We start from the raw sequence: 22,710 nt of genomic DNA on the forward strand, positions 1-22,710 counted from the left end.
AGGCAGCTCCCGCCGGGGCTGCACGATGCCATGCTGCGCGTGCCAGGTCCACGCGCATCCCGGAGCGGACCCAAGCGTGGGAAAGCCACCCTAACTGAGGTTACAAATAAGTGCAAATAGGGGCAGAGGAGGTAGCCTCAAAGGCAATGCAAAGGTTGGGGGGTGCAGGGTTTAAATATAAACCTAGAATATTCCAAATAAACTGTAAAAAGCATGAAAAAGGGAAATGCGAATCCCCRTAGGCATTCGGAGCAAGCGCCCCCCACAAGCAGCGCCACCGCGCGGGGCCGCGTCCTGGCGGCGACTCCCGGGCCACCGGCACAGGGCCGCGGGGAGCCCGGTCCAGAGCCGTGCACAGCATGGGAGGGGAGCACGGGCCTCGGAGACTGGAATGAAATATATGACAGATGGCTTTAAAAAAAAAAGCAATTATCAAAGGGGAAGATTTTGGAACATATCCTTTGAAATAAAAATTTGTTTAGCATTTTTAGCAGCTGAAATAATTTTCAGAACATCTGATGAGAGGTTTAAGTGCTTCATTTCCTCCTCTCACTAGCCAAGCCATCCGTTTGAAGACTGTCTGTGGCACATCTCGTTCCCTGTTTTATTGCTATTGGTATTTTTCATTGGATAATGGCAGAATTCRAGATCAGTGGGCTCGAGCTATGAACCACAATACTCCTGCCCGTTTGAATGCGCGTCGGCTTTTGAAATGCTTTGCAGAAGATGGAAGAAACGTGTTCTCTGATTCTTTAAATACAACTACACGAAAGTATGTCTTATTGCATCTTTCCTTTCTTCCCTACTTTTCTCTGTTCTTCTGTTCTTCCTCGGAAAAAAAAGGGGGGGGAATTAGCCAACTGCTTTGTCCATTATCCGCAGTAAGTGTCACTTCCCTGCAAAAGTTAATCAGGTACCTGCAGGGGAGCAGGGACAGTTATAGCAGCCTATAGACTTCTGCCCAGGGACGCACCAAAACTTCTCTTTGAGCTCTAGCACGTGCTCATGTGGATAAGTAGATACACATGCATGAGTAGATATATAGCTATATACACAGATGTATAGCTATATACATAGCTGTATAACTATATACATAGCTGTATAGCTATTTACATAGCTGTATAGCTATATACATAGCTGTTTAACTATATACATAGACATATAGATATATGCATAGATATATAGATATATACATAGATGAGTAGATATACATACGTAAATATACATGCAGATTTAAAGGCTAGAGAAGAAAAACTGCCACTTAATTATGGAAACAGTAAGGACACATCACAGCTAAAATTTTGCAATTTCTTTCCCGTCCGAGGGTGTTTATTTTCAGCGTCCACATCCCTAGCCCTTTCCCTCGCAGTCTCCTGTCCGAGTCATGGCCGCACACGTACCGCTGCCTTTTCCTCCSTGACCCTCCTGCAGCTGAATTCGTGTTAAACCCACTAGAGCTGCTTGCAGCCGCCGCTCAGGATGAACAGGGCCGGAGATCGGTGCAATAAGCATTTGGGTGTTGGGAAGATGGTTCTTGAGAAGGGTGAGAGTTTTATATCGAGCGCTTGCTGGGTTTCAAGGCCTAAGATAAAAAGAAACGAGGCAGATTTCTGTATGCTGTATTAGCTTGACATTGATTTTCAGCATTTTCACTAATTGGTAAAGAGTGCTAGCATTCAAAAACTGCTTAAAAATATTCCAGCAGAAAAAGAAATTTGAATTGCAGAGAGCGGATTAAAGGCGAGCATATCCTGAAATCATCTGCTGGGTTCAGCAAAGTCGCTCTCAAGCCGCTAAGCGGCTCCCAGCCTGCCMCCACAACGCAGCCGCAGCCAGGGGCCAGTTTATCTGCTCCAATTTCGGGATTCAGAGTATGAGTAATATTCCAAAAAAAAAGTGCAGAAACGGTAGGCTCTTCTTCCTAAATTCGGAGTCGGTGCCTGTCTAACCAGCAGCGCCAATATCCAAGACGTAGCCTCAGCCAACGCKGATTTTCTCCCGGTGGATGGGGTCACTTCCCGCGTGAAGGTGCCCCAAGGAGCCCCGGGTGCACCSGCATCCTGCACCGTGCGGGAACGGCCCCACGCGCCGAGCGCAGGGCTTCGACGGGCTCCTTCCTGCGGCGGGGACCAGGCGAGGGAGAAGGGCTGCAGACTGGAGATGGCAGCGAGATGCCACCAGCCGGCCGGGAAGGACCTGGGACCTCCTCACCCTCCACCAGCTCCCTTCTCCTCCCCACCCTCACCGCGCTGGGGCACCGCAACGCGGTGACGCCGCCTTTCTGGGGCTATGTACGGTCCTGGTGATACCGAGCCAAAGGGCTGTTTGACCAGGGCTCCATCCCACCACGAGGACCGCACCGGTCCCCCAGCGTCCCCCACAGCTCCCGGGGCTGCGGCTGCCTTGGGCCATCCTTGCCCTGGAAGCCACAGAAATCCCAAACCTTCCCCAGGAGCTCGCGGCCCAAAACAGGGCAAGAAGGGGGATGAGCAAAGGTAAAAGGAAAATGGGTTGAACCACAGTCCAGCGGGAATCCACTGGTCATGTGCCGTTAGCTGCGAAGGTTTCTCTTTTTATGGGCAAAAAGAAGTATAATTAATTAACCCGATAACTGAAGAGGGCTAACGAGAGGCTAAGAATGTGAATTCTGAATATTCAGTGCGATTCTATCCAGACTGGAGGATTTCCTCTTATTTTTTTCGCAGCCTAGAACAGAGCAGAAAAAAAAAAACCCAAATGTCAACGCATGGATCTGAGCGCTGCTAAAATAAAAGGAGTATCTGGGCGTATCACAAATTCACGGCTTTTTATGCCAAAACCTTGCATAGGAGTCGTAAAGGCTTGGTGGAAAGAGCGTGCCGCAGCCGTGCTTCAGAGCCCGYTGCCGGGCGCTACGTCAGGACGTGCCACGTCGCTCGTGCCAACCCCGCCAAGGAAATCACAGCAAATCCTCTTTTCTTCCCGTTAGAGCACAAGCAGCAAGAACTCGTCTCCAACCTTGGGAAAAGCCATTTTCCCGGAGCCCTGCACCGTGTCACCCCACCGGAGTGAACCCCCCGGCAGCGCTGGGGACACGGGGGAGCGGAGGGGAGCCAGTGCTTCCCAGGGAAAACCGAGGGCTTGGAGACCAGGGAAACGCTAGGGGGTTTTCATCCTCCCACTTCTTAAGAAAAGTGTTAATTTTAAGGGTGGCCGCTGTCCGGCAAGCGAATGCGCGAAGGCGAGCGGCTGCTTTCCCTGCGTGCCCGCGTGTCCTCCCTGCCCAGCGAGGCGTCYGAGAGCTCGGGATCCGAGCGCTTCTCTGGGGAAAACTTAACACAGGCTCGGCACAACTTTTCCGTTCTGAGCCAGCTTTTTTTTTCCTAATCTTGTTGCGACTCTGATGTAGGCAAGTCTGTGGTTTCCTAGGACGGAGATAAACTAAAATAAACATGATTTAATCAAGGAGGCTCCGTCATGAGAGATGAGTGCGAAGGGGGGTGGCGTGTGGAAGCACACTAAATCGTCATGGATTTTGCTGTGGAAAACCAGGGGGACCAAAACACGCAGAGATGTGAGCCGCTCCAGAGGCATGAGGTTCTCATTTAAAGTTTTCGTGCCTGTCGCCTTTCCTTTTTAATTTTTTTACTTAATTTTTTTCTTTCCCCTTGCAATAAAGACTGGAGTGACTGCCTTCATCTATTTCAATCATGGCTTTTCTGATTAGATCCCCAAGGAAAATGAAAAATGCTTTGGGTATCCAAGTGGGGCTCTTGTTCCCTGCTCCAGAGCCCGGCAGATCTCTGTGCTCAGCAGATACTTGCCGGGAAACCGAGGTAGTTCAGAAAAACACTTCTGCCATCTGGATACGAGGGCACCAACCCTTTGCAGACCTTTCCCGGGGGGTTTCGAGGTTCAGCATCTAGGTCCTTTTAACCCGACCTTCCTGGTAGATTTAAGTACGAAATGCTCATTTTGCCGGGAACSTCCTTCAAAAGAAATCCCGCTGTGATTTCAGCGGCCGGCCCCGGGGATGCCGAGGGCCACGATCCCCTGAACACGGCGTCTGAGCTTGGCCGCAGCACCGGTGCTTGCTGCTGACTTCCCACCGACTTTCTTGGCAATTCTTCCTTATTTGCYGATTTCGGAGATTTCTATTCTTGCCAGGCGTTTGAGACGCCCTCGCCCCGCGCTCGGGCCGGGATGGCAGCGGGGCTGCTCTGGGCGCTGTCCCGCGGGAAACACCTCCGGGCTCGGACCCAGCATGGCAATAGGATAATAATAAACACGATTTTTTTTAAAAAAAAGTACACTTTTAATGGTGGAGGAGGACTGTCTCCTGGGAATTGGCACAGATGTGCCGTAGTGCAGTGTGGGAGGACAGAGACCCATCTCCGCCCCTCCCACTCGAGCGCTGACATATATTAACAAACCGCCACATTTTGCAAAGGTTTACTGGTTTCAGATGTTTCACTTGTCCCCAGCACTTAGGCAGAGCTTTGAACTGAAAACGGAAACGTGCGGGCGATTAAGCAGTAAAGCGGCACGGTTGCACGTTAGTTTGCTGGCAGGGGAGGGGAGAATCCTGCAGCGTTTCGTGTGTTGATGCGCTGTGCAGGACAGCGTCCTTTCCTCCCTCAGAGTTCAGAGGATTTCGTCCGCGCGCCATTCAGAAGAAGGGTCAGGATTCCCTGTGCTCCACTGGGTGAATAATGTGCGCTTTACAGTATTGAGGAGTATATTCACAGGCTAGGCTAGGCGACGGTAACTCCTGCAGAGCTGCTCTGGCCCGGCCAGTCAATAATGCATGCTTGGAAAACTGTGATGGGAAAACCGGAGCAGCTCTGATCGCAGCGCTGCCTGGACTGTTATCAAATCGCTCCGGAGCAGTGGCAGAGCTGAGATTGCTGCAGCAGAAGGAGGAGAAYGACTCCTCACCTTGGAGCTCCCAGGGTTTCTATTGCTCCCCGCTCTACGGTGCCCCGGCCACCCCGTAGCGAGGGACCTTCGCAGACGTGCTTTCGGCTCAGAGCCCGCTAGCACGGGGACTTTGCCTTGCTGGAGACTATTTCTGCCTGCACGTTCTCCAGGCAAAGCTCACCTCTACACGGGACGGTACCTGCCGGTGGAAATCTGAACCCTGTGAATCAAGCCTTGGTGCCCCATGCGCTTCCAAAATTCAAGCACGGTTGTATTCACGGCAATGACCATGGAGGGGAGAAGATCAARTAGCAATGTGCATCGTTAGGTTGCACTTCCACAGGGCAGACCAAGGTTTTGCGGACAGCTCGTGTTTCTCTTGGAAGCGCAGGCCATCAGCCTCGGGAAGGAGAACCTAACCACCCGGCACCTCCAGAGCTCGCAGCACCCTTGCTCTCCAGTTTTACACTCCTTTGATTTGTCCAGTGGATGGACACATAAGACATGTTTGCAACGACACCCTGCAAGGTGGAACAGACATCTTTTCACTTCTTTAAAAAGAGATTTTCCCGTTTGAGTAAGCCGGACCCATGGAGGCTCTCTGGCACTAYGGTTAGTGGACAATTATGGGCAGAATCATGCAGTAGCTATTACCTTAGTTAGCCAGCACCTCTCAGTGTCAGACCCTCTCTTCTGTTCTTACAACCGTAGCAGAAGCAGTGGTCCTGGTGGGTGTCTGACCATGGTTTCTACCTGGGAAAACATCAACCACATCCAGACAGCCACTTCCAGAAAACAGACAAGCAAAATATAAGTTGTTTGTGCCCATGCAAAAGGGACTTTAATATTGAAAATTGAGGCACCCAGTGAGAAAGTTGAAAGCTAATGTCTGATGTAGGGCTTCTTACTTGCAAATCATACATTTTTTTATGCTAAAAAATAAAAGTCTATGAAGAAAACTCATTGAGTTGAGCCAATATCAGTGATTCAGGATAAGTGAATCCAAGGAGATGAAGCATGTTTAATGTAATTACACATCCACTTCTTGTGATGTACGACCATGTGAAGCATTACTAATCCCCAAACAGATACCTGCAGGGAGGACTATCAAGAACAGCTGTTTGGACAACAAGAAATGAACCACATGAACTCGCAGATCTGCCGGCTTTCGGCAGAGTGGCTCCGAGAGTCAGATTTCGTCCAGTAAGAGCAAGATTTACAAGGAATTAAACAGTGTTCCACAAGAAAGTACACTAGTTTCTTATATAAATCACACTGCCAACTCATTTATTATTGTAATAACTTTCAGCATTCCCATTATTGGAGAGGACTTCTCCTGAAATGAAAAATGACTTTCTTAACTCGGTGCATGGACCTTGCCGTCATACTCATTTTGGCTTCCTCTTTCAAATGGCAGGAGAGAAAGACGCAAACCTTTATGCCCAAACAATAGTATCAATTGCAAACTAATATGTTGGGTGAGTTTATTATGCTTTTGAGAGTTAATAAATAAGAGAGAGAATAATGTAAACAGTATCTTTCCTCCTGGTTTACTCCAGAAATCTCCTCCATTGCAGTTGCTGAAGACAGTTAAGCTATCAACACAGTTGTTTACATGCAGCCCATTTAATTACAAGAACCTACAAGCTCTTTACCATCATATTACAGTACTTTCATAACCTATATTTTATTTATACCTGGTTGCCAAGTTTATTACACTTATTATCAAACATTCGCTTAAGTGAACAATTAGAATTACTTTTGTGAATTTTTTCAAGTTTGCAGTGAGATAGTTGAATTATAAGCAGCCATTTCCTACACATACTAGCAGGTGCAAGGAGGATTGGCAGAGCTGTTTGTTGTAAATGTTCCTACCACTGGTTTTACAAAGTACTGAAACATCTCTGTCATAAAGGGTTGGCAGCAAATGAGTGTTTTTCTCCAAATAATTTATCAGTGCACACCTCAGCGCAGAGTTTTCAATACTGGCCTGTTTCCTTGGACTTGACCCTTGGTGTCATTGCTGTCACTTTGCACAAGAGAACAGGAGCAAAATACTCATACATATTTACCAGCAAAAATACCAAGGCATCTGAGGACTGAGTCCAGTCGCATTGTGGTCAGACCATTCTATACAGTTTTACCAAATTTGTTGGGGGGCAACTTGAGGACTTTGAGGGTGCTAAGACAGCCCTTTGTGATTTCGGGGTGCTGGGGAGTATCCCGTTCTCCCCAGGTGCTGATTATTCCAGTGATTCTTGCAGTATGATGCTAGCAAGAGATCTCTACTTTCTAGCCCTTTTCAGGGTTAAACTGSAGCCAAGACTGAACATGCCAAATTCATGAAAGGTTTCTTGCTACCGTTAGAGAGACGTCAGACAGGCGTTGAAGTTAGGCAAGCGTCTCAGCACCTGATAAACCACTCAGCTGTAGCAAGTGATCGAGGAAAGTGATTTGTGTGTCCACAGTTCTCTTTCGGTTGTATCTTAACAGGTAACATGATCGTGTCCCACCACAGAGATGTAGAAAATCCGAAGGTCTCTAGAACCCACTGTATGTCCTAAACATATACAAAATGCTTCTCAAGAGTTCGTTTCTAGACATGCAGCTGAGCATAGCAGGGGCACAGGAGGGGCACAGCTGCTTCTCCTGTGCACCAGCGTGGGTCTATGCCCTGGAGTCCAGGTACACCTTTCTGCTGCTGGGTGCACGCACTAGACTTGCCTTGTAGTCACAGTTGGCAAAATGGAAGTCTCGCTGCTGGGTAGAAGTCTTCCGTCAAAGAAGGCTTCCTCTTGTGAACGTTAGTAGAGTCATTGAAATGATTTTAGAGGATACAAACCAAACGAAGTATCTTAATGCCTCTCAGAAATAGAGGCATTCAGGTGTCAGATGTGGCACATAATTCATCCCAGGCTGAACTTGCCACAGCAAACGTGTCCACGTGGCAATGAAGAGTTTCCTTCCACAGGATTCTTCAATGTCTGGACTTGTGCAGTAGGTTTGCCAGTTTCAAAAAAAGCATGCACATTATAACCGCTCTGTGTTCTTACTATAAGAATATATTCCTCCATGGCAGCAGGCTGGCCATGAACCAGCACTGCCGCATGTTGAATCTCATGAAGTGATGAAACCGTGGCTGTACACCAGAATTTTTCAGATGATGCTGAATGCTGTGCAAGATCACACTCCTCTCTCCGTTTAGCAGCATCAGCCTTGTGGCTTCAGGAGATGGGCCATCCTGCTTATTTGAGGATAAGGATCTCTTTGTCACAAATTCCATCGCTGTTTGTATCTCCCCTCCCTTTTTTTATTTCAGGTTACTTTGTTTGAATTGGCTGCACCTATATTTCCCTTAGTCCCACCTGCCCTCCCTCACTCTGAAGATTCCTTGGATGTTCTCCTCAGTTTCAAGCTCAAAGRCTTGTTTTAAATCATTATTTCATTGTATTCTATGCTCTTTGGAGATCCGTATTTAGATGACCCCCAGAAGGAAAGCCCTCCTTGCAAATACCGGAGCTGAAGCTCTCCCAGGGCCCCTCTCGCTGGGCAACATGCTTGCCCTGACAAGCTCTCAGGTGGAGAACCATGGTCTGAAAGGCGCTGGGATCTAAGGGACAGGACTTGCTCTCCTAAATGCTGTTCACGAGCATTTGAAGAGTTGCAGGACCTTGTTTTACGTGCCACCAAAACCGCCTTCCCTGCCCTGGAGGCAAGTATCTRTGATCTATCATCTTAGGTGTTTAGTCTCCCTTGGTCACCAGAGCAGGCGAGGACACCGTTCCCCACCACTCTGAGCGGGGTGGAAAGCACTGCTGCCACCGTCGTGGTCACTGGCCATACCGTAATCATCACATGTGCGACAAAAACACATGAAGAGCTGAGACATGTTCCACCTTAGACATGTGCACACAAACAGTAACATTTTTTCTGTTGCTATTGTCACAAACAATAACATTTTTCCTGCTGCTATTGTCAATGCACAGTATAAACAATAGATATAGGTCAGGGAACCATTAGGCTGGATAGAAACTAGAATTGTGATTGGTTTTTTCAAGACAGTACAATCAGCTCACATAAAACAAAATCTAGCCACATTTCTATAAACAACTCAAACGTAATTATTTTTAAACTATTGGCCAATGTACATGCTGCCATGTGTGTCCTGCTTTCAGGAATTAATGTGTTTTACTCATAAGCCACCTACTGCTGTTTACTTTATTAATGACATTCTGGTCATCTCTCCTGAGGGCAGTAAATGGAGGCTAAATTTGGCTCCCTGTCTTCATTTCAATGATTTAGTCTATCAGGCACTGACTTTTTATAAAGCTACGCCGAATGTGGACAAATATAAAGGGAATTAGTGTCTGCTGCTAATGAGCAATCGCGTGGCAAGAGCTCGGTTTTGCTGCAGAAAGGAAGGGAATTTTCCATTGTTCTTTTCCCCGAGAAAGGCCTCGCGCGAGGCAGATCGGATGCTCTCGGTCACGACCTCCRGTAAGCACGCGGAGAGCAGCGATCGCCCCGCACATGTCGCGAAATGCTCGGAGCCACCCATCGAGACGTCTCAGGGAGGCTGGATATTTTCACTGCGAGCAGGAACGAATGAGTCTTCCTAAGAGGAAACACATTGACATCAGCTAAACAGGTCGCTGCTATAACAGGCGCGATAATAGATTTCTTAAGCTATACATTTTCTCCAGTCCTTTAGATGTTCRATAACGCCTGGACCACCCAAGTTAATTTAATGCAAATGTAATTTAACGGATTCCTTGTGCACGTCTCCTAAACGACTCAAGCTTTTTGCAACGCATGCATCTAAAGCGGAACGAGGATTTAGGCTAGCTCAATACTTTCAAGACGGGGTCAAATCCCACCTCTCGGGGGTGGGATGGCAGGAGCAGCCGGGTCCTTGCAGCGTGGCCCCACGGAGGGCGGCGAGGGCCCACGGCTCTGCCGTCCGGCTTCGTGTTTCCAGACGTGCCCCGACCGCTCCAGCGTCTACATTGAGCCGGCGACGCTCCTGGCGAGACGGCTGCTCTCGCCGCCGCGCGCGGCCAAGTCGCCCGGCCTCAGCGCCGCCGTCGGGCACTTCTGCAACATACGTAATACACGGCTTTTTAGCGGCAATTTGGAGAAATCCAGATTACTTTGCAAAGCAGGGCTGAAGCGTCCAGGACGCCGGTCCAGCTGTGTCCTTTTATTTTGAGTCGTGCCCTGCGCRTCCGGAGTAGGTGAAGCATCCAGAAGCCACGGCGGCGAGCGGCAGCCGGCAAACGACAGCCACGGTTGCACTTTACACAGCAGCAAYGAACTTCACTCGCCAGACCAAACATCTCGGCTCAAATAACGATTGCCATCAAAGAAATGACAACCCTCCCTTACGATGCGTAGCATATGAAGAACGGCATTTATAGTACGGAAAACTAACTGGTTTAGGAATCAAATTTGAAAAATGCAACATCTTCATACAGCAGTGGGAGTGCAAACACTCCTATTTCAATGAGCTTCCGCTAACGGAGGCTAATGGGTGATATATCTCCGTATGAGTTTGCATTAGAAAGCTGCTGAGATGGGAATACTCATTACCCGCTGCTCTCCGAGCGTCACACAAAAACACCGGCTTCTCCTGAGCAGCCTGGCGCGATCCTCAGCAGTTTGGGCAAGACTTCGCGTGACCGAGGCCCGAAGCCACCGCTGCCGTGGGCAGGCGCGCCACGAAAATTCTGCAAACACGCAGCAACCTCTTCAAAAATACGCACGGCGAGTACCGACCCGATGGGGAAAACTCCCGGTCCCRACGCCTCCGATCAGCCCCGTTCCTTTCCGCTCGCTTTCTAACGATGCTCCTTTATACTAGTGCAAAGAGGCTTTTCTCCTCCTTTCTGCTCAGCCCTGCTCGGCGCTGGCTGCAGGGCTCGGGCAGCCGCCCAGCGTCTCACCTGTGCAAGAGGCCGCGGGAAGGACGCGTGCGCACGTGAGCGCAGGCGTCGCTGGGGATTCAATTCCTGCAGCTTACTTGCTCTTTTTTGCTCTTTTTCCCCTTGCACAGAGCCCCGAATGTCCAGGTTGCGCGTGCTCTGCACGGCCCCGGCGGGACGCGGGAAGGGGCTCTCTGTGCCAGCGGTAGTTTCCATGCATTTCGACTCTTTGTAATTTAAGATTCAAGTCCCTTCCACGGTGATCGCATATGTTTCCCTGAGTAAAATTAAGGACCGCTTTCCTCACCTTATCTTCAAAAGCTGTAGCCGGAACGGTTAACGAATATGCTGCTATGCTTATTAGAGCTGTTGTTTGTTTGCATTTAGCTCAAATAAATTTGAAGAAAGCCTTGCCAGATGCTTTTTTAAAGACAGTGGTAGGAAAATAAAAAAAAAAAACAGGCGCGTGAGCAGGGGTGTTTTGGAAAGGATTTTTGTTTGCAAGCMTTCCTCCGCTTTCCTTCCCGACTTGCTTCTGCGAGTTTTTAAAACTGCGGCGAAAGCTGACTTTGGGGCTCCTTGCCCAGCAGGCAACGCTCTGCYGAGAGGCGGGTGACGATTTTCGGCGGCCTCGACGAGCCCGCGCTGCCTGCAGGCGTCACGGCTTGGCCGGCGCCCTGGGTAGCTCAGCCCCACGTCCGCGCGCCCCTGATCGAGGGGAGGAAGTGATTACCCGCTGCTTGAGCTGATGCTAAACCCAGCATATTATCCCCAGAAATTACAGCTTTGTCGCAATATTTATGTTTTCAATAAAATACGTCGCAAGGAAATGGGTAGTACTTTGAAGTTTTTATTCCGTAAGGAAAATGCAGCTAAATGATCGTTGCACCACTCCTCCGTTTCCCCGACGTTTGGCACCGACGGCACGGCCCTCTTCCCGCGTGGCGTTTGCATTGCGATCGCGCGCAGGCTTTGCAGTAGCCGGGTTGAAGGCGGCGCGAGCCCACGAGCTGCAGGACCTCCTGGGAGGGAAAGGGCCCCGCTACGCACCTGGCCTACGAGGTCATCAGTAGGGACCAGGGTGAACAGGAGAGCAGGCCAGGCGCAGGCGGCGCGGGGCTGCTCCTTCGGCGCGCAGCTCTCCCCGTGCAAACCYGGGAGGCCCGGGCACCGCGCTGCTGCTTAGCCGGCGCTCTGGGGCCGCTTTGCACGGCGGAGCCTCTTCGTGCAGGGGGTGACGCGCGCCGCTCGTCGCCTGCTGCATGTGTTTACGTTCCTTCTGCTTAATATTTCTGTAATCTTCTCTGGCATCATACACTAGTAATTTTTCTCCTCCTACTTCACACTTCTGATAAGCCTTCTGGTCCCGCAGCAGATGCATTGTGAATCTTCTCCTTCTAAGTATCTTGCATATGTTTCATTAAAAGTGTTTGTTTCTTTGATCAGCTTGAAGTTCTAATGTGGAAAAAAAATAACTTTTTGGACTTCGCTTGGCAGCACGTGGCCCCGCAAGGAGCGGCAGCGCTTCGGCGCGCGCAGTCCCACAGCGTCCTAGCGTCAGCCCTGCGCCGCCCGGGCCGCCACGCGCTCGGTCCTCGGGAATGCTCGGCGGCGCCACATGCTGCAGCCGGCGGCCTCGGCATGGGCTCCGGGGCAGCCGAGGCACCGCTGCACAGGGATAACCCACCCGTCGGCGCGGAAGCCCAATTGCTCTGCGCGTAACCCCGGCCGGGCTCGAGGAAAGCCGCAGCACGCCCRAGCACGGCCTGCATCCGCGCGGAGCCGACCTCCGCACTCCCAGCTGGGATCGGAGCTAAACCCGGCTCCGGAAAACGTCCTAGGACCTGCCACCGCCGCATTGCACCCTCGCTCCCGAGCCAAAAGGAAACCAGACATGACAGCAAGTCTGATTACACTGTCCCACATTACAGCTTCCTGCGTTTCTACCCAGTGATTAAATCAGCCAGAATTCCTTGGAGAGGCCGTTTTTATTCCTTGCAGATGAGGCAGCCACGGAGCACAGCTCTGTACGGAGCACTGTGCACAGCTACATAGGGTAGTAGTTAGTGCAGCGCAGTAATTACTAACTTTTCTTCAGACGAGGCATGATACAATTCCTTCCAAATTCTTCCGCTTGCATTAACTTCACCATCATCCTTCAGAGGTAGCCCCAGCCCCCTCCCACGCATTGCACCGAGCACCCGGACATCTCCCACGCATTGCACCGGGCACCCAAACATCTCCCACGCGTTGCACCAGGCACCCGGACATCTCCCACGCGTTGCACCAGGCACCCGGACATCTCCCACGCGTTGCACCGGGCACCCAGACATCTCCCACGCGTTGCACCGGGCACCCAGACATCTCCCACGCGTTGCACCGGGCACCCAGACATCTCCCACGCATTGCACCGGGCACCCAAACATCTCCCATGCGTTGCACTGAGCACCCGGCCATCTTCCACGCGTTGCACCAGGCACCCGGACATCTCCCACGCGTTGCACCAGGCACCCGGACATCTCCCACGCGTTGCACCAGGCACCCAGACATCTCCCACGCGTTGCACCGGGCACCCGGACATCTCCCACGCGTTGCACTGGGATGAGCCCGACTCCAAGGCGGGGACGGGGAGTGTCTCCTCTCCCGACCCACCGGCACAGCAGCTCATCTGCACGTAGGGGAGGCCAACACGGTTCTGCCGAACCCTCCCTAGGGGAGGGAGGCGAGACGCTCTCGCGGGTCTCTGCAAGGACAGCGCACRGCGAACGCACCCCGAAAACATCCCCGAAATTCCCGTGGCAGAGCCGGCCGGGCTGAACCCCCCCTCGCTCAGGAAGTCCCACGAAACGCAGACTCGGGCGGGAGCAAACGCCAAATATTTTCACTTCGCTCCAGATACTTTTCACAGCGCCAATAAAATTCCTGCCTGGCTTAATAGCGCAGCGCGCATATTTTTATTGAATCACCCCTAACACAGCTGCCATTCATAAAATGCCGAAGCCGGTGCTTGTATTCCCCTTGGAAAAACGTGTTTAGTTACAATTCCTACAACTGTGCGGACGTTAAAAATAACATGGTATCCTGCAAGTCCTAACGCATACGGCATTTTAACTTCCACTAAAGCCAGTAAGGGTGTCCTGAATTGCCTAATCCTCCATGCTTTTATGCTTTATTTCAGGTTAGGCTCTGCACGAACGACTTCTGCCCGCGCTTCCACCCATGGGGAGCGCGTGCAGCAACCTGGGTAACCAGGCGTGCCAAATATTATCATTTTTGCAAAATCCCTGGGCAGGGAGGGACCGTGAGCTTTCCAGCGGAGAAAGGGGCTGTCCGGGAAAGGCGTCTCCTCCGGGAAGGGCGCCGGGGCGGCGCGTGGAGCTCAGCCACCCCCCCCTCAGCCCAGCTTCCCGCGGAAACACGCCGTTTCCCCATCGAAGGGCAGCAGGGCCCTTTTGCCACGTTTTGCACCCGCCGGCTCCCACCGCCGCTTCCAGGTGGCGAAGAAGTTGGGAGAGGAGACGTGTCTCCAGAGCCGGCCAGCCGCTGGCAACGCGGGTGCCACCACCCCGATGGCCCGAAAGAGCAGCTTGGGTCACGGCTCGGGAACTGGATGTGGTTTTGGACGTCGCCTGTGCACCCACCTTACCTACAAACCCGAGGCGCAGTGCGATACCTGAGCTTAAACTTCTGCCTCTCTCAGGTCTAGCGTCTACCAATTTCACTGATACACCATAATATTTTCCAGTTTTTAAGAAGTGGCGCAGTTGCACACTTGCACTAAATATCCCTAAAACAGAAATAAAAAAACTAAATACAAGCATGCTATACCTCCGTTCATTCTGCTTTCCACATTTCTTATCAGAAAGTAATATTAATTCTCACATAGAAGTGTAATTAAATAAATGCTATAATAGTTACAAATAGAGTCAAACAAGCCTTCAATTGTAAGAGTTTGTATAAAATGCATAATGCCACAAAGATAATTTAGGTGAAAGCTGAGATATGGCTGATGAATTAGTTCATAATATTTACCTAGATTATGTATGATAAATGTAATGTATATCATTTATATCTATATACTTCTAATTTAGTTGCAATCAGAAAATAATGCAATATGAATTCATATAAAAAAGCAATTCTGCACAGGAAAATTAAAATGGTATAGCATATTGTTTCATATGAAATATTGAGCTGCGCAATCATATTTCTTATATCTTTAAAGCAGATTCAGTAGGAAAAACACGTTTGCTCTCTTTGGAGCTTCTTTATACGAGTATAAAAGCTTTCATTTCCTATCGTCATAAACAGGGGAAATTTCACAAAAACGCTATGAGCGTTTTTCTCCCTTTTCCATCAACATTAAAACGTGCTAAGCAGGTATTCGGCAACGCGGGCCGCTCCTGGTTTGGTTTCTGCTGTGTTCGTTAAGTTACGCGCAGGGACGTTTTCGCTGATTTGCTGGAAGCAGGACGTTGCCGAGACTCGCCCTGGCGGAGGAGCGTACCTGCTAGCGTTGAGGAGTTTATCCTGGCTCCTTCCCGCTCGGCACAACCCGGATTCCCGCAGGGAACGAACGCAGCCCTCCTCATTTCCCAGCRGAGCAAAGCCCGAGCACGACTGGGGATCATTCCCGCATCCCTCGCAGGAGCGGAGCAGCGCCGGAGTGGTCATAACTAGGATACGGGTCATTTTAATGCTTCTGTTGTGAACAGAGCAGGATGAAAAATTTCCATTAAAACCTTCATTTTTCAATTGTAAAGCAGCCTCTGCCAAAAACACCTATTTTTGTTTTCCCTCACAGATGAAAATTTGAGAGCTTTCCCTCACTCACAAAAAAAATTAAAAAAAATAAAAAATAAGTTTAAATTAAATTTAAAAATTAAATTAAAAATTAAAATTTAATAAAAATAWTTTTTTAATAGAAATTATTTTTAAAAAATAGTTTTTTACCTAATAAAGTCATTCGTTGTTTAAAAAAGAAAGGAATTCTAAATGTAAGCAAGAATTAGCTATAGGTAGAAGAAGTCAGGCGATGGTATAGCAGCGACTGCTCCAGACAGTCGCTAGATCATTCGAAAAAGCAACCGAGATAAGATTGAAAACGAAAACGCACCGAAGGATCGAAGGGAAAGTGAGGAGGGTTTCGTTTCAAGCGGCGGGGGAAACGCCGTTGCGTTTGCCGGGCGCCCGCGGCCGGTCGCCGCACGCTGCCGGCTCCCGGGGCAGAGCGGGGAGGTGCCACCTCCGAGAGCGTCYGCTCCGCGCCTTGGCACGAACCACCCTGAAAACCACCCGCAGAGGGAGAGCGGGACCCTACCGAGCTATTCGAGCCCCACTTTGGGCAGGCTGCCAGGAGCGTTTACGCCCTAGTGATCCGGCTGACGAAGGGCTCGTTAGGTCTCGCCGCTCCGCGCTGCCCACGCGCCTTGGCACCTGTGTCACYGCACCGGGCGCTCGGCTTGCCGGGATGAACACCGGGAAAAACGGGAGAGACGGCGCTTAGAAATGTGCATTAATAAAAATATACATTAATATTGCGTGAAAGCTCGCTTCAGAAAAGAAACCTTATTTTCCCCGTGAGTGGCATGTGTATAATCCCCCCGTTTCGCTGGAGCGGAGAGGCAGAGGTCTTGGGGAGTAAAATACATGTTACAAAGGTTAGAAAAAGTCACCGAGCCGTTTTTATTGTCTGCTCCTCGTCAAGACGCTGCAAGTTGAAAATCCCCCCCCGTGTTAATAACACGGTGTTAGTTCCACATGACTGCCTCGCTGGAGTCCGACCAACCCGGCTCCCGCTCGCGCGGCCTGAACTCCTCCGGCAGAAACCCAAACTCTCCATCGCTTGCAGCGYGACGGGCACTTCGACACCGGCCAAGCGCCCTTCCGGCCTCCGAGCTTTTGCAAAACACCCTGCAGGAATACGGTCGCCTGCGAACGGAAAAACGTGGGGAAAACTGCGGGACTGTGCAATCTAAAGGTAACTCCCAAAGAAGTCCAGTGATCCAACCTTATAACGCGCAGATATTTATAAGCACCAATGAGCCGCGCGTCTCATACCCACTGAAGGCAGAAGAGACCCTGGGAAATTAGAAACATCTCCAGAAGATAAGGTATTTAAAGAGGATTTGGGAAATGTCTACGGTTTGGCTCTCTGTCCCTTGATACCCCAGCCGTCGCAGGGACGAGCCCCGAGGTCTGCTCCGAGCTCCCTGGAGCGCCGCTTCGCTGCCTCAGCCGTCGCCAGCGTTCACGGGAAAGGGGCAGAAGCTCTGGGTCCCAGGAGAGGTCTATTTTCATCTCTTTTTGCCATACGCGACAGCTTAGATCTGGTACAACTTTAAAGAAGCATTTGCTCACCATTAGCCCTGCTATTCTGCATGGAATCCCCTAAATTACAGCTGCTACTATGAAATTAAGATGTATATCAGGAAATCATTTATGAACCCTCTATCTGTTGCATCTGGAAGTTCTGGAGCTTTGATTAAACGCAATTATGAGATAGCCTTAAAGGCAAAAACTGCAAGTGGTGACTTTTACTAAGGATTCTCCTGTTGATGGTATCACACAAAATATATATACGATGCTGCAATTCTAAATATGGAATTTATCTTCATGGAAAAAAGTTAAGAGGCTTCTGCTCAACTTCTTCAGAACATTTCTTCCCAAGTTAGGTAATAATTAAATACAAATTAATTACCATCACAAAGCATGCTACTTAGGCAAAAACATGCATTTTGGAGGAACGTTAGCCACTTGTTCTTTAATTACACTGTTCAGAGCATACAGTTTGGCTTCAAAACTTCTTCATTTTTATCCTGTTGCTTCTAGAGTCTCTCCGTGAGCTCTGATTTCAAAAGGGACCATCCATTCCCATATGTAGCRGTCCGGTAATGCAAATAACATGTTGGCACAAGCTAGACCAACGGGGGTTGACACGTGGAAATCCAATATGAGCTCAGAGAAGCGATCCAGAGAATCAGCAGCTGCAACTGAAACAGATCTGCTAATTCGCCAGTGCGGGAAAGCACTTAACCCGGTCCGGAGCCCCTCCGAAGCCAACGGGACTGCTCCCAAGCTCTGAGTTAAGTCCATGCTTAAGTGCTTTGCTGGAAAAAGGCCTAAAGCAGCAGCATCCGTCACTGCTACGTTAATTAGAGTTCTTAGGATTTTGGAGACCAACTTTGATCTTCCTGGGTGCTGGTTTCACCCTTCCAGGTCACCCAATCATGCTAAATGATTGATTTTTAAAGTCTCTTYGGATCTTTGTTTTTAAACATACTAGCAAGACAGATTTATTTTTATTTTTTCCAAGAGTGCTTGCAGAGTAGGGTTCACCAGAGTTCAATCTGATATTCATCAAATAATGGTCCTCCACTTCTTGCCCAGCTTCAAAGCATCAGCCCAAGGGTCACCCAACACATGGGCAAAAGGCAGACAACATGACAGTGTAAAAATCAAATGCATCAAGAAAAGCAAAATCTTTTTCTTGAGAAGAATTCTTCTATTACAAAATTGGCTTTGCTCTGAATCAGGAAGATCCAAATACCAAAAATATTTATGTAATGGAAATCCCCAAATATTTTGGTTTGAAAATAGCAGAATGACCTTTTGGAAGTGAAGCATTTTGGCAATTATGTAATATTTTAAAAAGTATAAAAAGACTAAAATCCTAAGGTCAACACTAACATTCACTTTCCGTTTTTTTTGTCAATCCTTTCAAAATTCTTACATGGAAAATTTTATGAAAACTGGTGTTCTCATAGACCATTTCAGTTTCAACAGAAGTGCATTTTCCAATGAAAAACTGTTCAAATAATTTCCTTTCTGCCTGCTTTAACTGCTCTAACTGGTTGAAAAAAGCTTGGGGAATTTCTAGGGGATAATTGCTTTAACCATTCAGCCTCACAGCTTGTTATCATGAATCCGATATCTAGAGGAAACTCCCTGTTAACATGAGAAGTTACCAGGAACCCTCAGGTGCTTTGTGCACTTGAAAAAAAATCAAGCTATTTGATTGAAATTCTGAATATAGTATTTTCATACTGGAAGCAGAATTATATTAAATTATATTGTATTATAATTTATTGCTTATGAACGCTATTGGAAGTGTTGATGGAGTGTATAAAGTATGGGGCGCTGGAACTCACATCTTTATTTCATTCCAGAGTAATAAAGGGTGATTCTACCCTGACGTATTTATTGAATTGAACGGAGGAGTCAATTACACGCCAGGTAATTAATTGTCTGCTGGGTCTGCCCACAGCCCCGAAGACACCCAAGATAAAAGGGGGCCACGGGAAACCAGAAACGTGACAGTGCAGCTGCTCTTCGTAACCAGCAAAGCGTCAACAAAACCGGCCCAGAGGCCGACTGGGATGGTCTTTCGGGTTGCTTTGCTGGGCTGCTAGCACAACCAGCAAGACCAAACCCATCATCCCGCTTGCCGCGGAGGACCATTTCCTTCACGTTCCGTTTTCCGCTTTACAGCGTTACTCTTCTTCCACTGCATCAAATGCCATAAAAAGTGGACGTGGCCAGGAGATTTTTGCCAAAAAAATGAAAATCACTGAAGAACGCTTCTTCATTTAAATGACAGATTCACAAAATAGGTTACTTCTCAAGAAGTCTCCTGTCTCTCTTTTTCTTTCAGGGAAAGACAGTTAACCTTTTAAAAACACTATGTTTAAACATTTGTTTTTAGAACTCACGCTTTCAGCTTTTTCAAACAGCTTTTTACAGCATTTAGAATATTTGTCTATAAACAGGTTTTTCTAAAAGAAAGAGAGTCAAAATTCATATTAAGCAYTATAAAACAAAGAAACATTTCAATGGCTTTTAACTTTTTCCCTCAGTTTGGTGACTCRTGGGAAATTGTGTGCGTTTTTGTCCGGGTTCAGATTCACACCGCTTTCAGGATCTAGAATGCTGTGACAGGACAAGGACCGTGTTTCCGCCCAGGTTTAAAAAAAACCCATGGCTCCTACCTGCAGCCAGAGCTGTCCTGAAACTGCTCATATWCCATTATGGAAGAAGTTAATACGGGCAACTCCTGCATTATACTGGGAAGAGAGGGCGTRCACGTACGCAATAATAAAGCCTTCTACAGCCAAAATTAGATGAAAGGATATTCTTCATAACTGTCTTCAGTTTTTTAGTAGCATCATAGTTGAGGGCAAAGGAACTGKTTTTTTTTCCCAAGTGAGAAGCAGCTGAATTCAACTAAGAAAGCCCTTGAAAGCAAAACTGGGATTTTTGATGGCACTGAACAGCTTGGATCAAGACCTTCCTTGCCATAAGCGCAACAGAGTGAAATCAGAAGTGCTATGGACATGCATTAATTTACCGTGCACGGTCGTGTGTCCTTCTGAACGCAAGATGCTTCTCCAGGGCAGTGGTCATGGTCTTGTGTATGCACGGGCAGCAGTGAGTGCATCGACAGGCACCTTCCATGCAAGCCAAGAGTATCAAAGCGAACGTGAAAATTAACACARTAACCTAAAAACAAAGGATGGGAGATTATGAGGCTTTGCTTTCCCTTGGTGCAGGGGTCATGCAGCCGAAACGCCGTGCACCTGCTCTTCAGGTGGTGGCACAGCACGCGTCTGCTTTTGTCCACACCGCCGGCGCAAGCCGTGCATCGCCGTTCGTTATTGCCCTCCTGCTCATCCCATAACCTCCATGAACTTGGGCATCCTGTAAATGACAAGCCACATCCCTCTCTCTTGCCCCGCACACCCGCTGCTGCGCCGGCCCGGTCCGCGGTGGGGATTAGGGCGATAAATGTGTGGCTTACCCCTCCGCGCCGGGCGAGCTCGCCCAGCCGCTGCCGGCTCCACGGCTGCTCCTCCCAGCCGGGCAGATCGCAGGATGCAGCATTTCCATGTGCAAACACACCCTCTTGCAGCGCTTGACATGCAAGTGGATGTGAAGAATTCTATGAAGTGCGAGATTAGGGCTTTTAAAATAATTGTGATAAATGATAGCATCTGCATGCACTAATTTCCCTCAAGAAGCGTTAGATTAATTTTGTGAAGTTAACGTCCAGAATAGCAAACATTAGCCGTTTGCGTGACCGGCGCTTTGAGCTCTCTCAGTTCTGCATGTGCTTTTGAGCACTGTCAGTACAGAGAAAGCACAAAGATTTAGGAAAAAAAAGCGAGGGAGCCCGAACCTGGCCTCCTGACAAGGAACTTGGGACGTTCAGTGGGTAAACTGATTACCCGGGCATTTTGGGGTCCACTGGAGCTTAACTGCTCCTCTAACCAAGATACCCATATTTGAAGGCAACACCGATGGCGACATACTCCTGACCCTCTTGGCCATTAGCGCGGGCAGTGAAATGATTCTCCTCGATTTATCTATTACACAAAGACACACAGTTCTCATCCGACTCCTGCAGCCTACATTCGTGACAAACTTGCACTGTGCTTCCTGGAGTTTTGCCCACACGAAGGCTGTGAATCAAGCCTGCTCTTGTGTGAGCTTTTGGCTTTCCATGATGAAGGGGAAATTGGACTTCCTCTGTGCAGGTGCAGAAAGAGAGGAAAGAGTGATTTGGCAGGTGTTTGTCCTCCTTGGTGCACCTGGTCATTGGGAGTTTGTTGATTATCACATCATATTGGTGTACCACCATATAGAGTGGTTTAATTAAGCCCACGCAGCCATCAGAGCGCAAGCGTCACCTTTCTGCTGCAGACAAGGTAATGCCCACACATACCCCCATGCTGCCAGCAACCTCCCACAGGCAGAGCGCCACAGGAGACGCCGCATCAGCAGGAGACAACAGCCCTTCGCATCTGCTCAGGAAACAAAGTTTGGGGTTTGGTATTAATATTTTATTGTCTGATAAGCGTGTATTAGCACACTTATTCCATGTTGCATGCCATGCTGCTCCTACAGGAGGGCGAAGGACCCTTTAACAACATTTGTTGAATGCTGTGAACAATCTATGGCTGAGGACAATCGGCCCTCCAAGATATATAGGGTTTGACCTGTGTTTTCCAACACCATATATATTACTTAATCCCACATAAGACACAGCTGAAGGGCATGGTATACTATTAGTTCACTATGGTTTTCCTTTTGAACAGACTGTCGGGAACAGACGGTGATTTTTACTGTCCACAGGGATGTGTGAAGTGCTGCAATCACTTGCTCCTCCTCTTTTTCAAGATCTGGGACTACAATTTCCAATGCTACCAAGTTCACATCAGTGTTTGAACATACACCACCTTCTCATCTGGTTCAACTAGCTCCATCACAAGTAACCAAATGTCTGTGAGATACAAGCATCTGGAAGAAAAAAGCTTAGCTGAAACTCAGCCCAGAGGAAATGGAAGTTAGCAGAAATATGGTAACACTTAGCAGAGCAAGCCAAGACCGGGATTCTCTCCTCCATGGCGAGGATCCATGCTGCAGCTGCCAAACCAGTGCYGAGAACCGGGCTATTACTGGGAGCCTGTTCTGCGGGTAGGATTGGACTGTCAGGAAACAAAGAAATCATCTATTTTATATCATGTTTATTTGCCCAGTCCCTTCCAGATCTACCAACCCTAGCAGCGTATGCAGCACCTACAGGATGAGCACCAGTCATTCCTCCTGCCTAACCTGAAAATCAATATCAACTGAACCTCTGCTGAGCAACCACGCACAACTGAAGCAGAGCTAGATTTTCTGTCTACCACAGGAATGATCAAAGCCTCTTTCATTGTCCTATTTCTAGAGCCCACTTGATTCTTTAAGATCCTTTGGAGTAAGGAGATATTTTAATGCTGAGACACCCACGAGACTCGGACAGTAGGGTTGCAGAGCAGTCACAGCCAGGGCTTGCTGTCAGGCCCCTTGAAAAAGGATAATCTTCTAGCAAAAGATAAAAAAAAAAAAAAAAAAA

The 22,710-nt window shown here is 48.7% G+C and overlaps 1 protein-coding gene across 8 annotated transcripts; it reads right to left on the minus strand.

Moving 5' to 3' along the window:
- Positions 1-1,474: 1,474 nt before the first annotated feature.
- LOC112971459 lies at positions 1,475-22,649 on the minus strand. Of its 8 annotated transcripts, none has more exons than XM_026076906.1 (5): positions 20,393-20,599; positions 20,164-20,315; positions 16,138-16,278; positions 15,325-15,519; positions 1,475-1,582 (listed from the first exon to the last, which is right to left on the minus strand). In XM_026076906.1, the coding sequence occupies exons 1-5, from the start codon at positions 20,456-20,458 to the stop codon at positions 1,576-1,578; spliced, it is 561 nt and encodes a 186-aa protein (XP_025932691.1). In that variant the 5' UTR covers positions 20,459-20,599; the 3' UTR covers positions 1,475-1,575. The 8 variants fall into 8 exon arrangements, 3 of the variants coding, with proteins under 3 accessions (XP_025932691.1, XP_025932690.1, XP_025932689.1); XM_026076905.1 differs by lacking the exon at positions 1,475-1,582 and adding an exon at positions 12,282-14,607; XR_003255353.1 differs by lacking the exons at positions 1,475-1,582; positions 20,393-20,599 and adding an exon at positions 20,614-22,649 and having other exon boundaries at positions 12,282-15,519; positions 16,138-16,318.
- Between the last annotated feature and the right edge of the window lie 61 nt (positions 22,650-22,710).

This window comes from Apteryx rowi, unplaced genomic scaffold (genome assembly GCF_003343035.1).
Source record: "Apteryx rowi isolate R43461 unplaced genomic scaffold, aptRow1 scaffold_442, whole genome shotgun sequence".
Taxonomy (NCBI): Eukaryota; Metazoa; Chordata; class Aves; order Apterygiformes; family Apterygidae; genus Apteryx; species Apteryx rowi.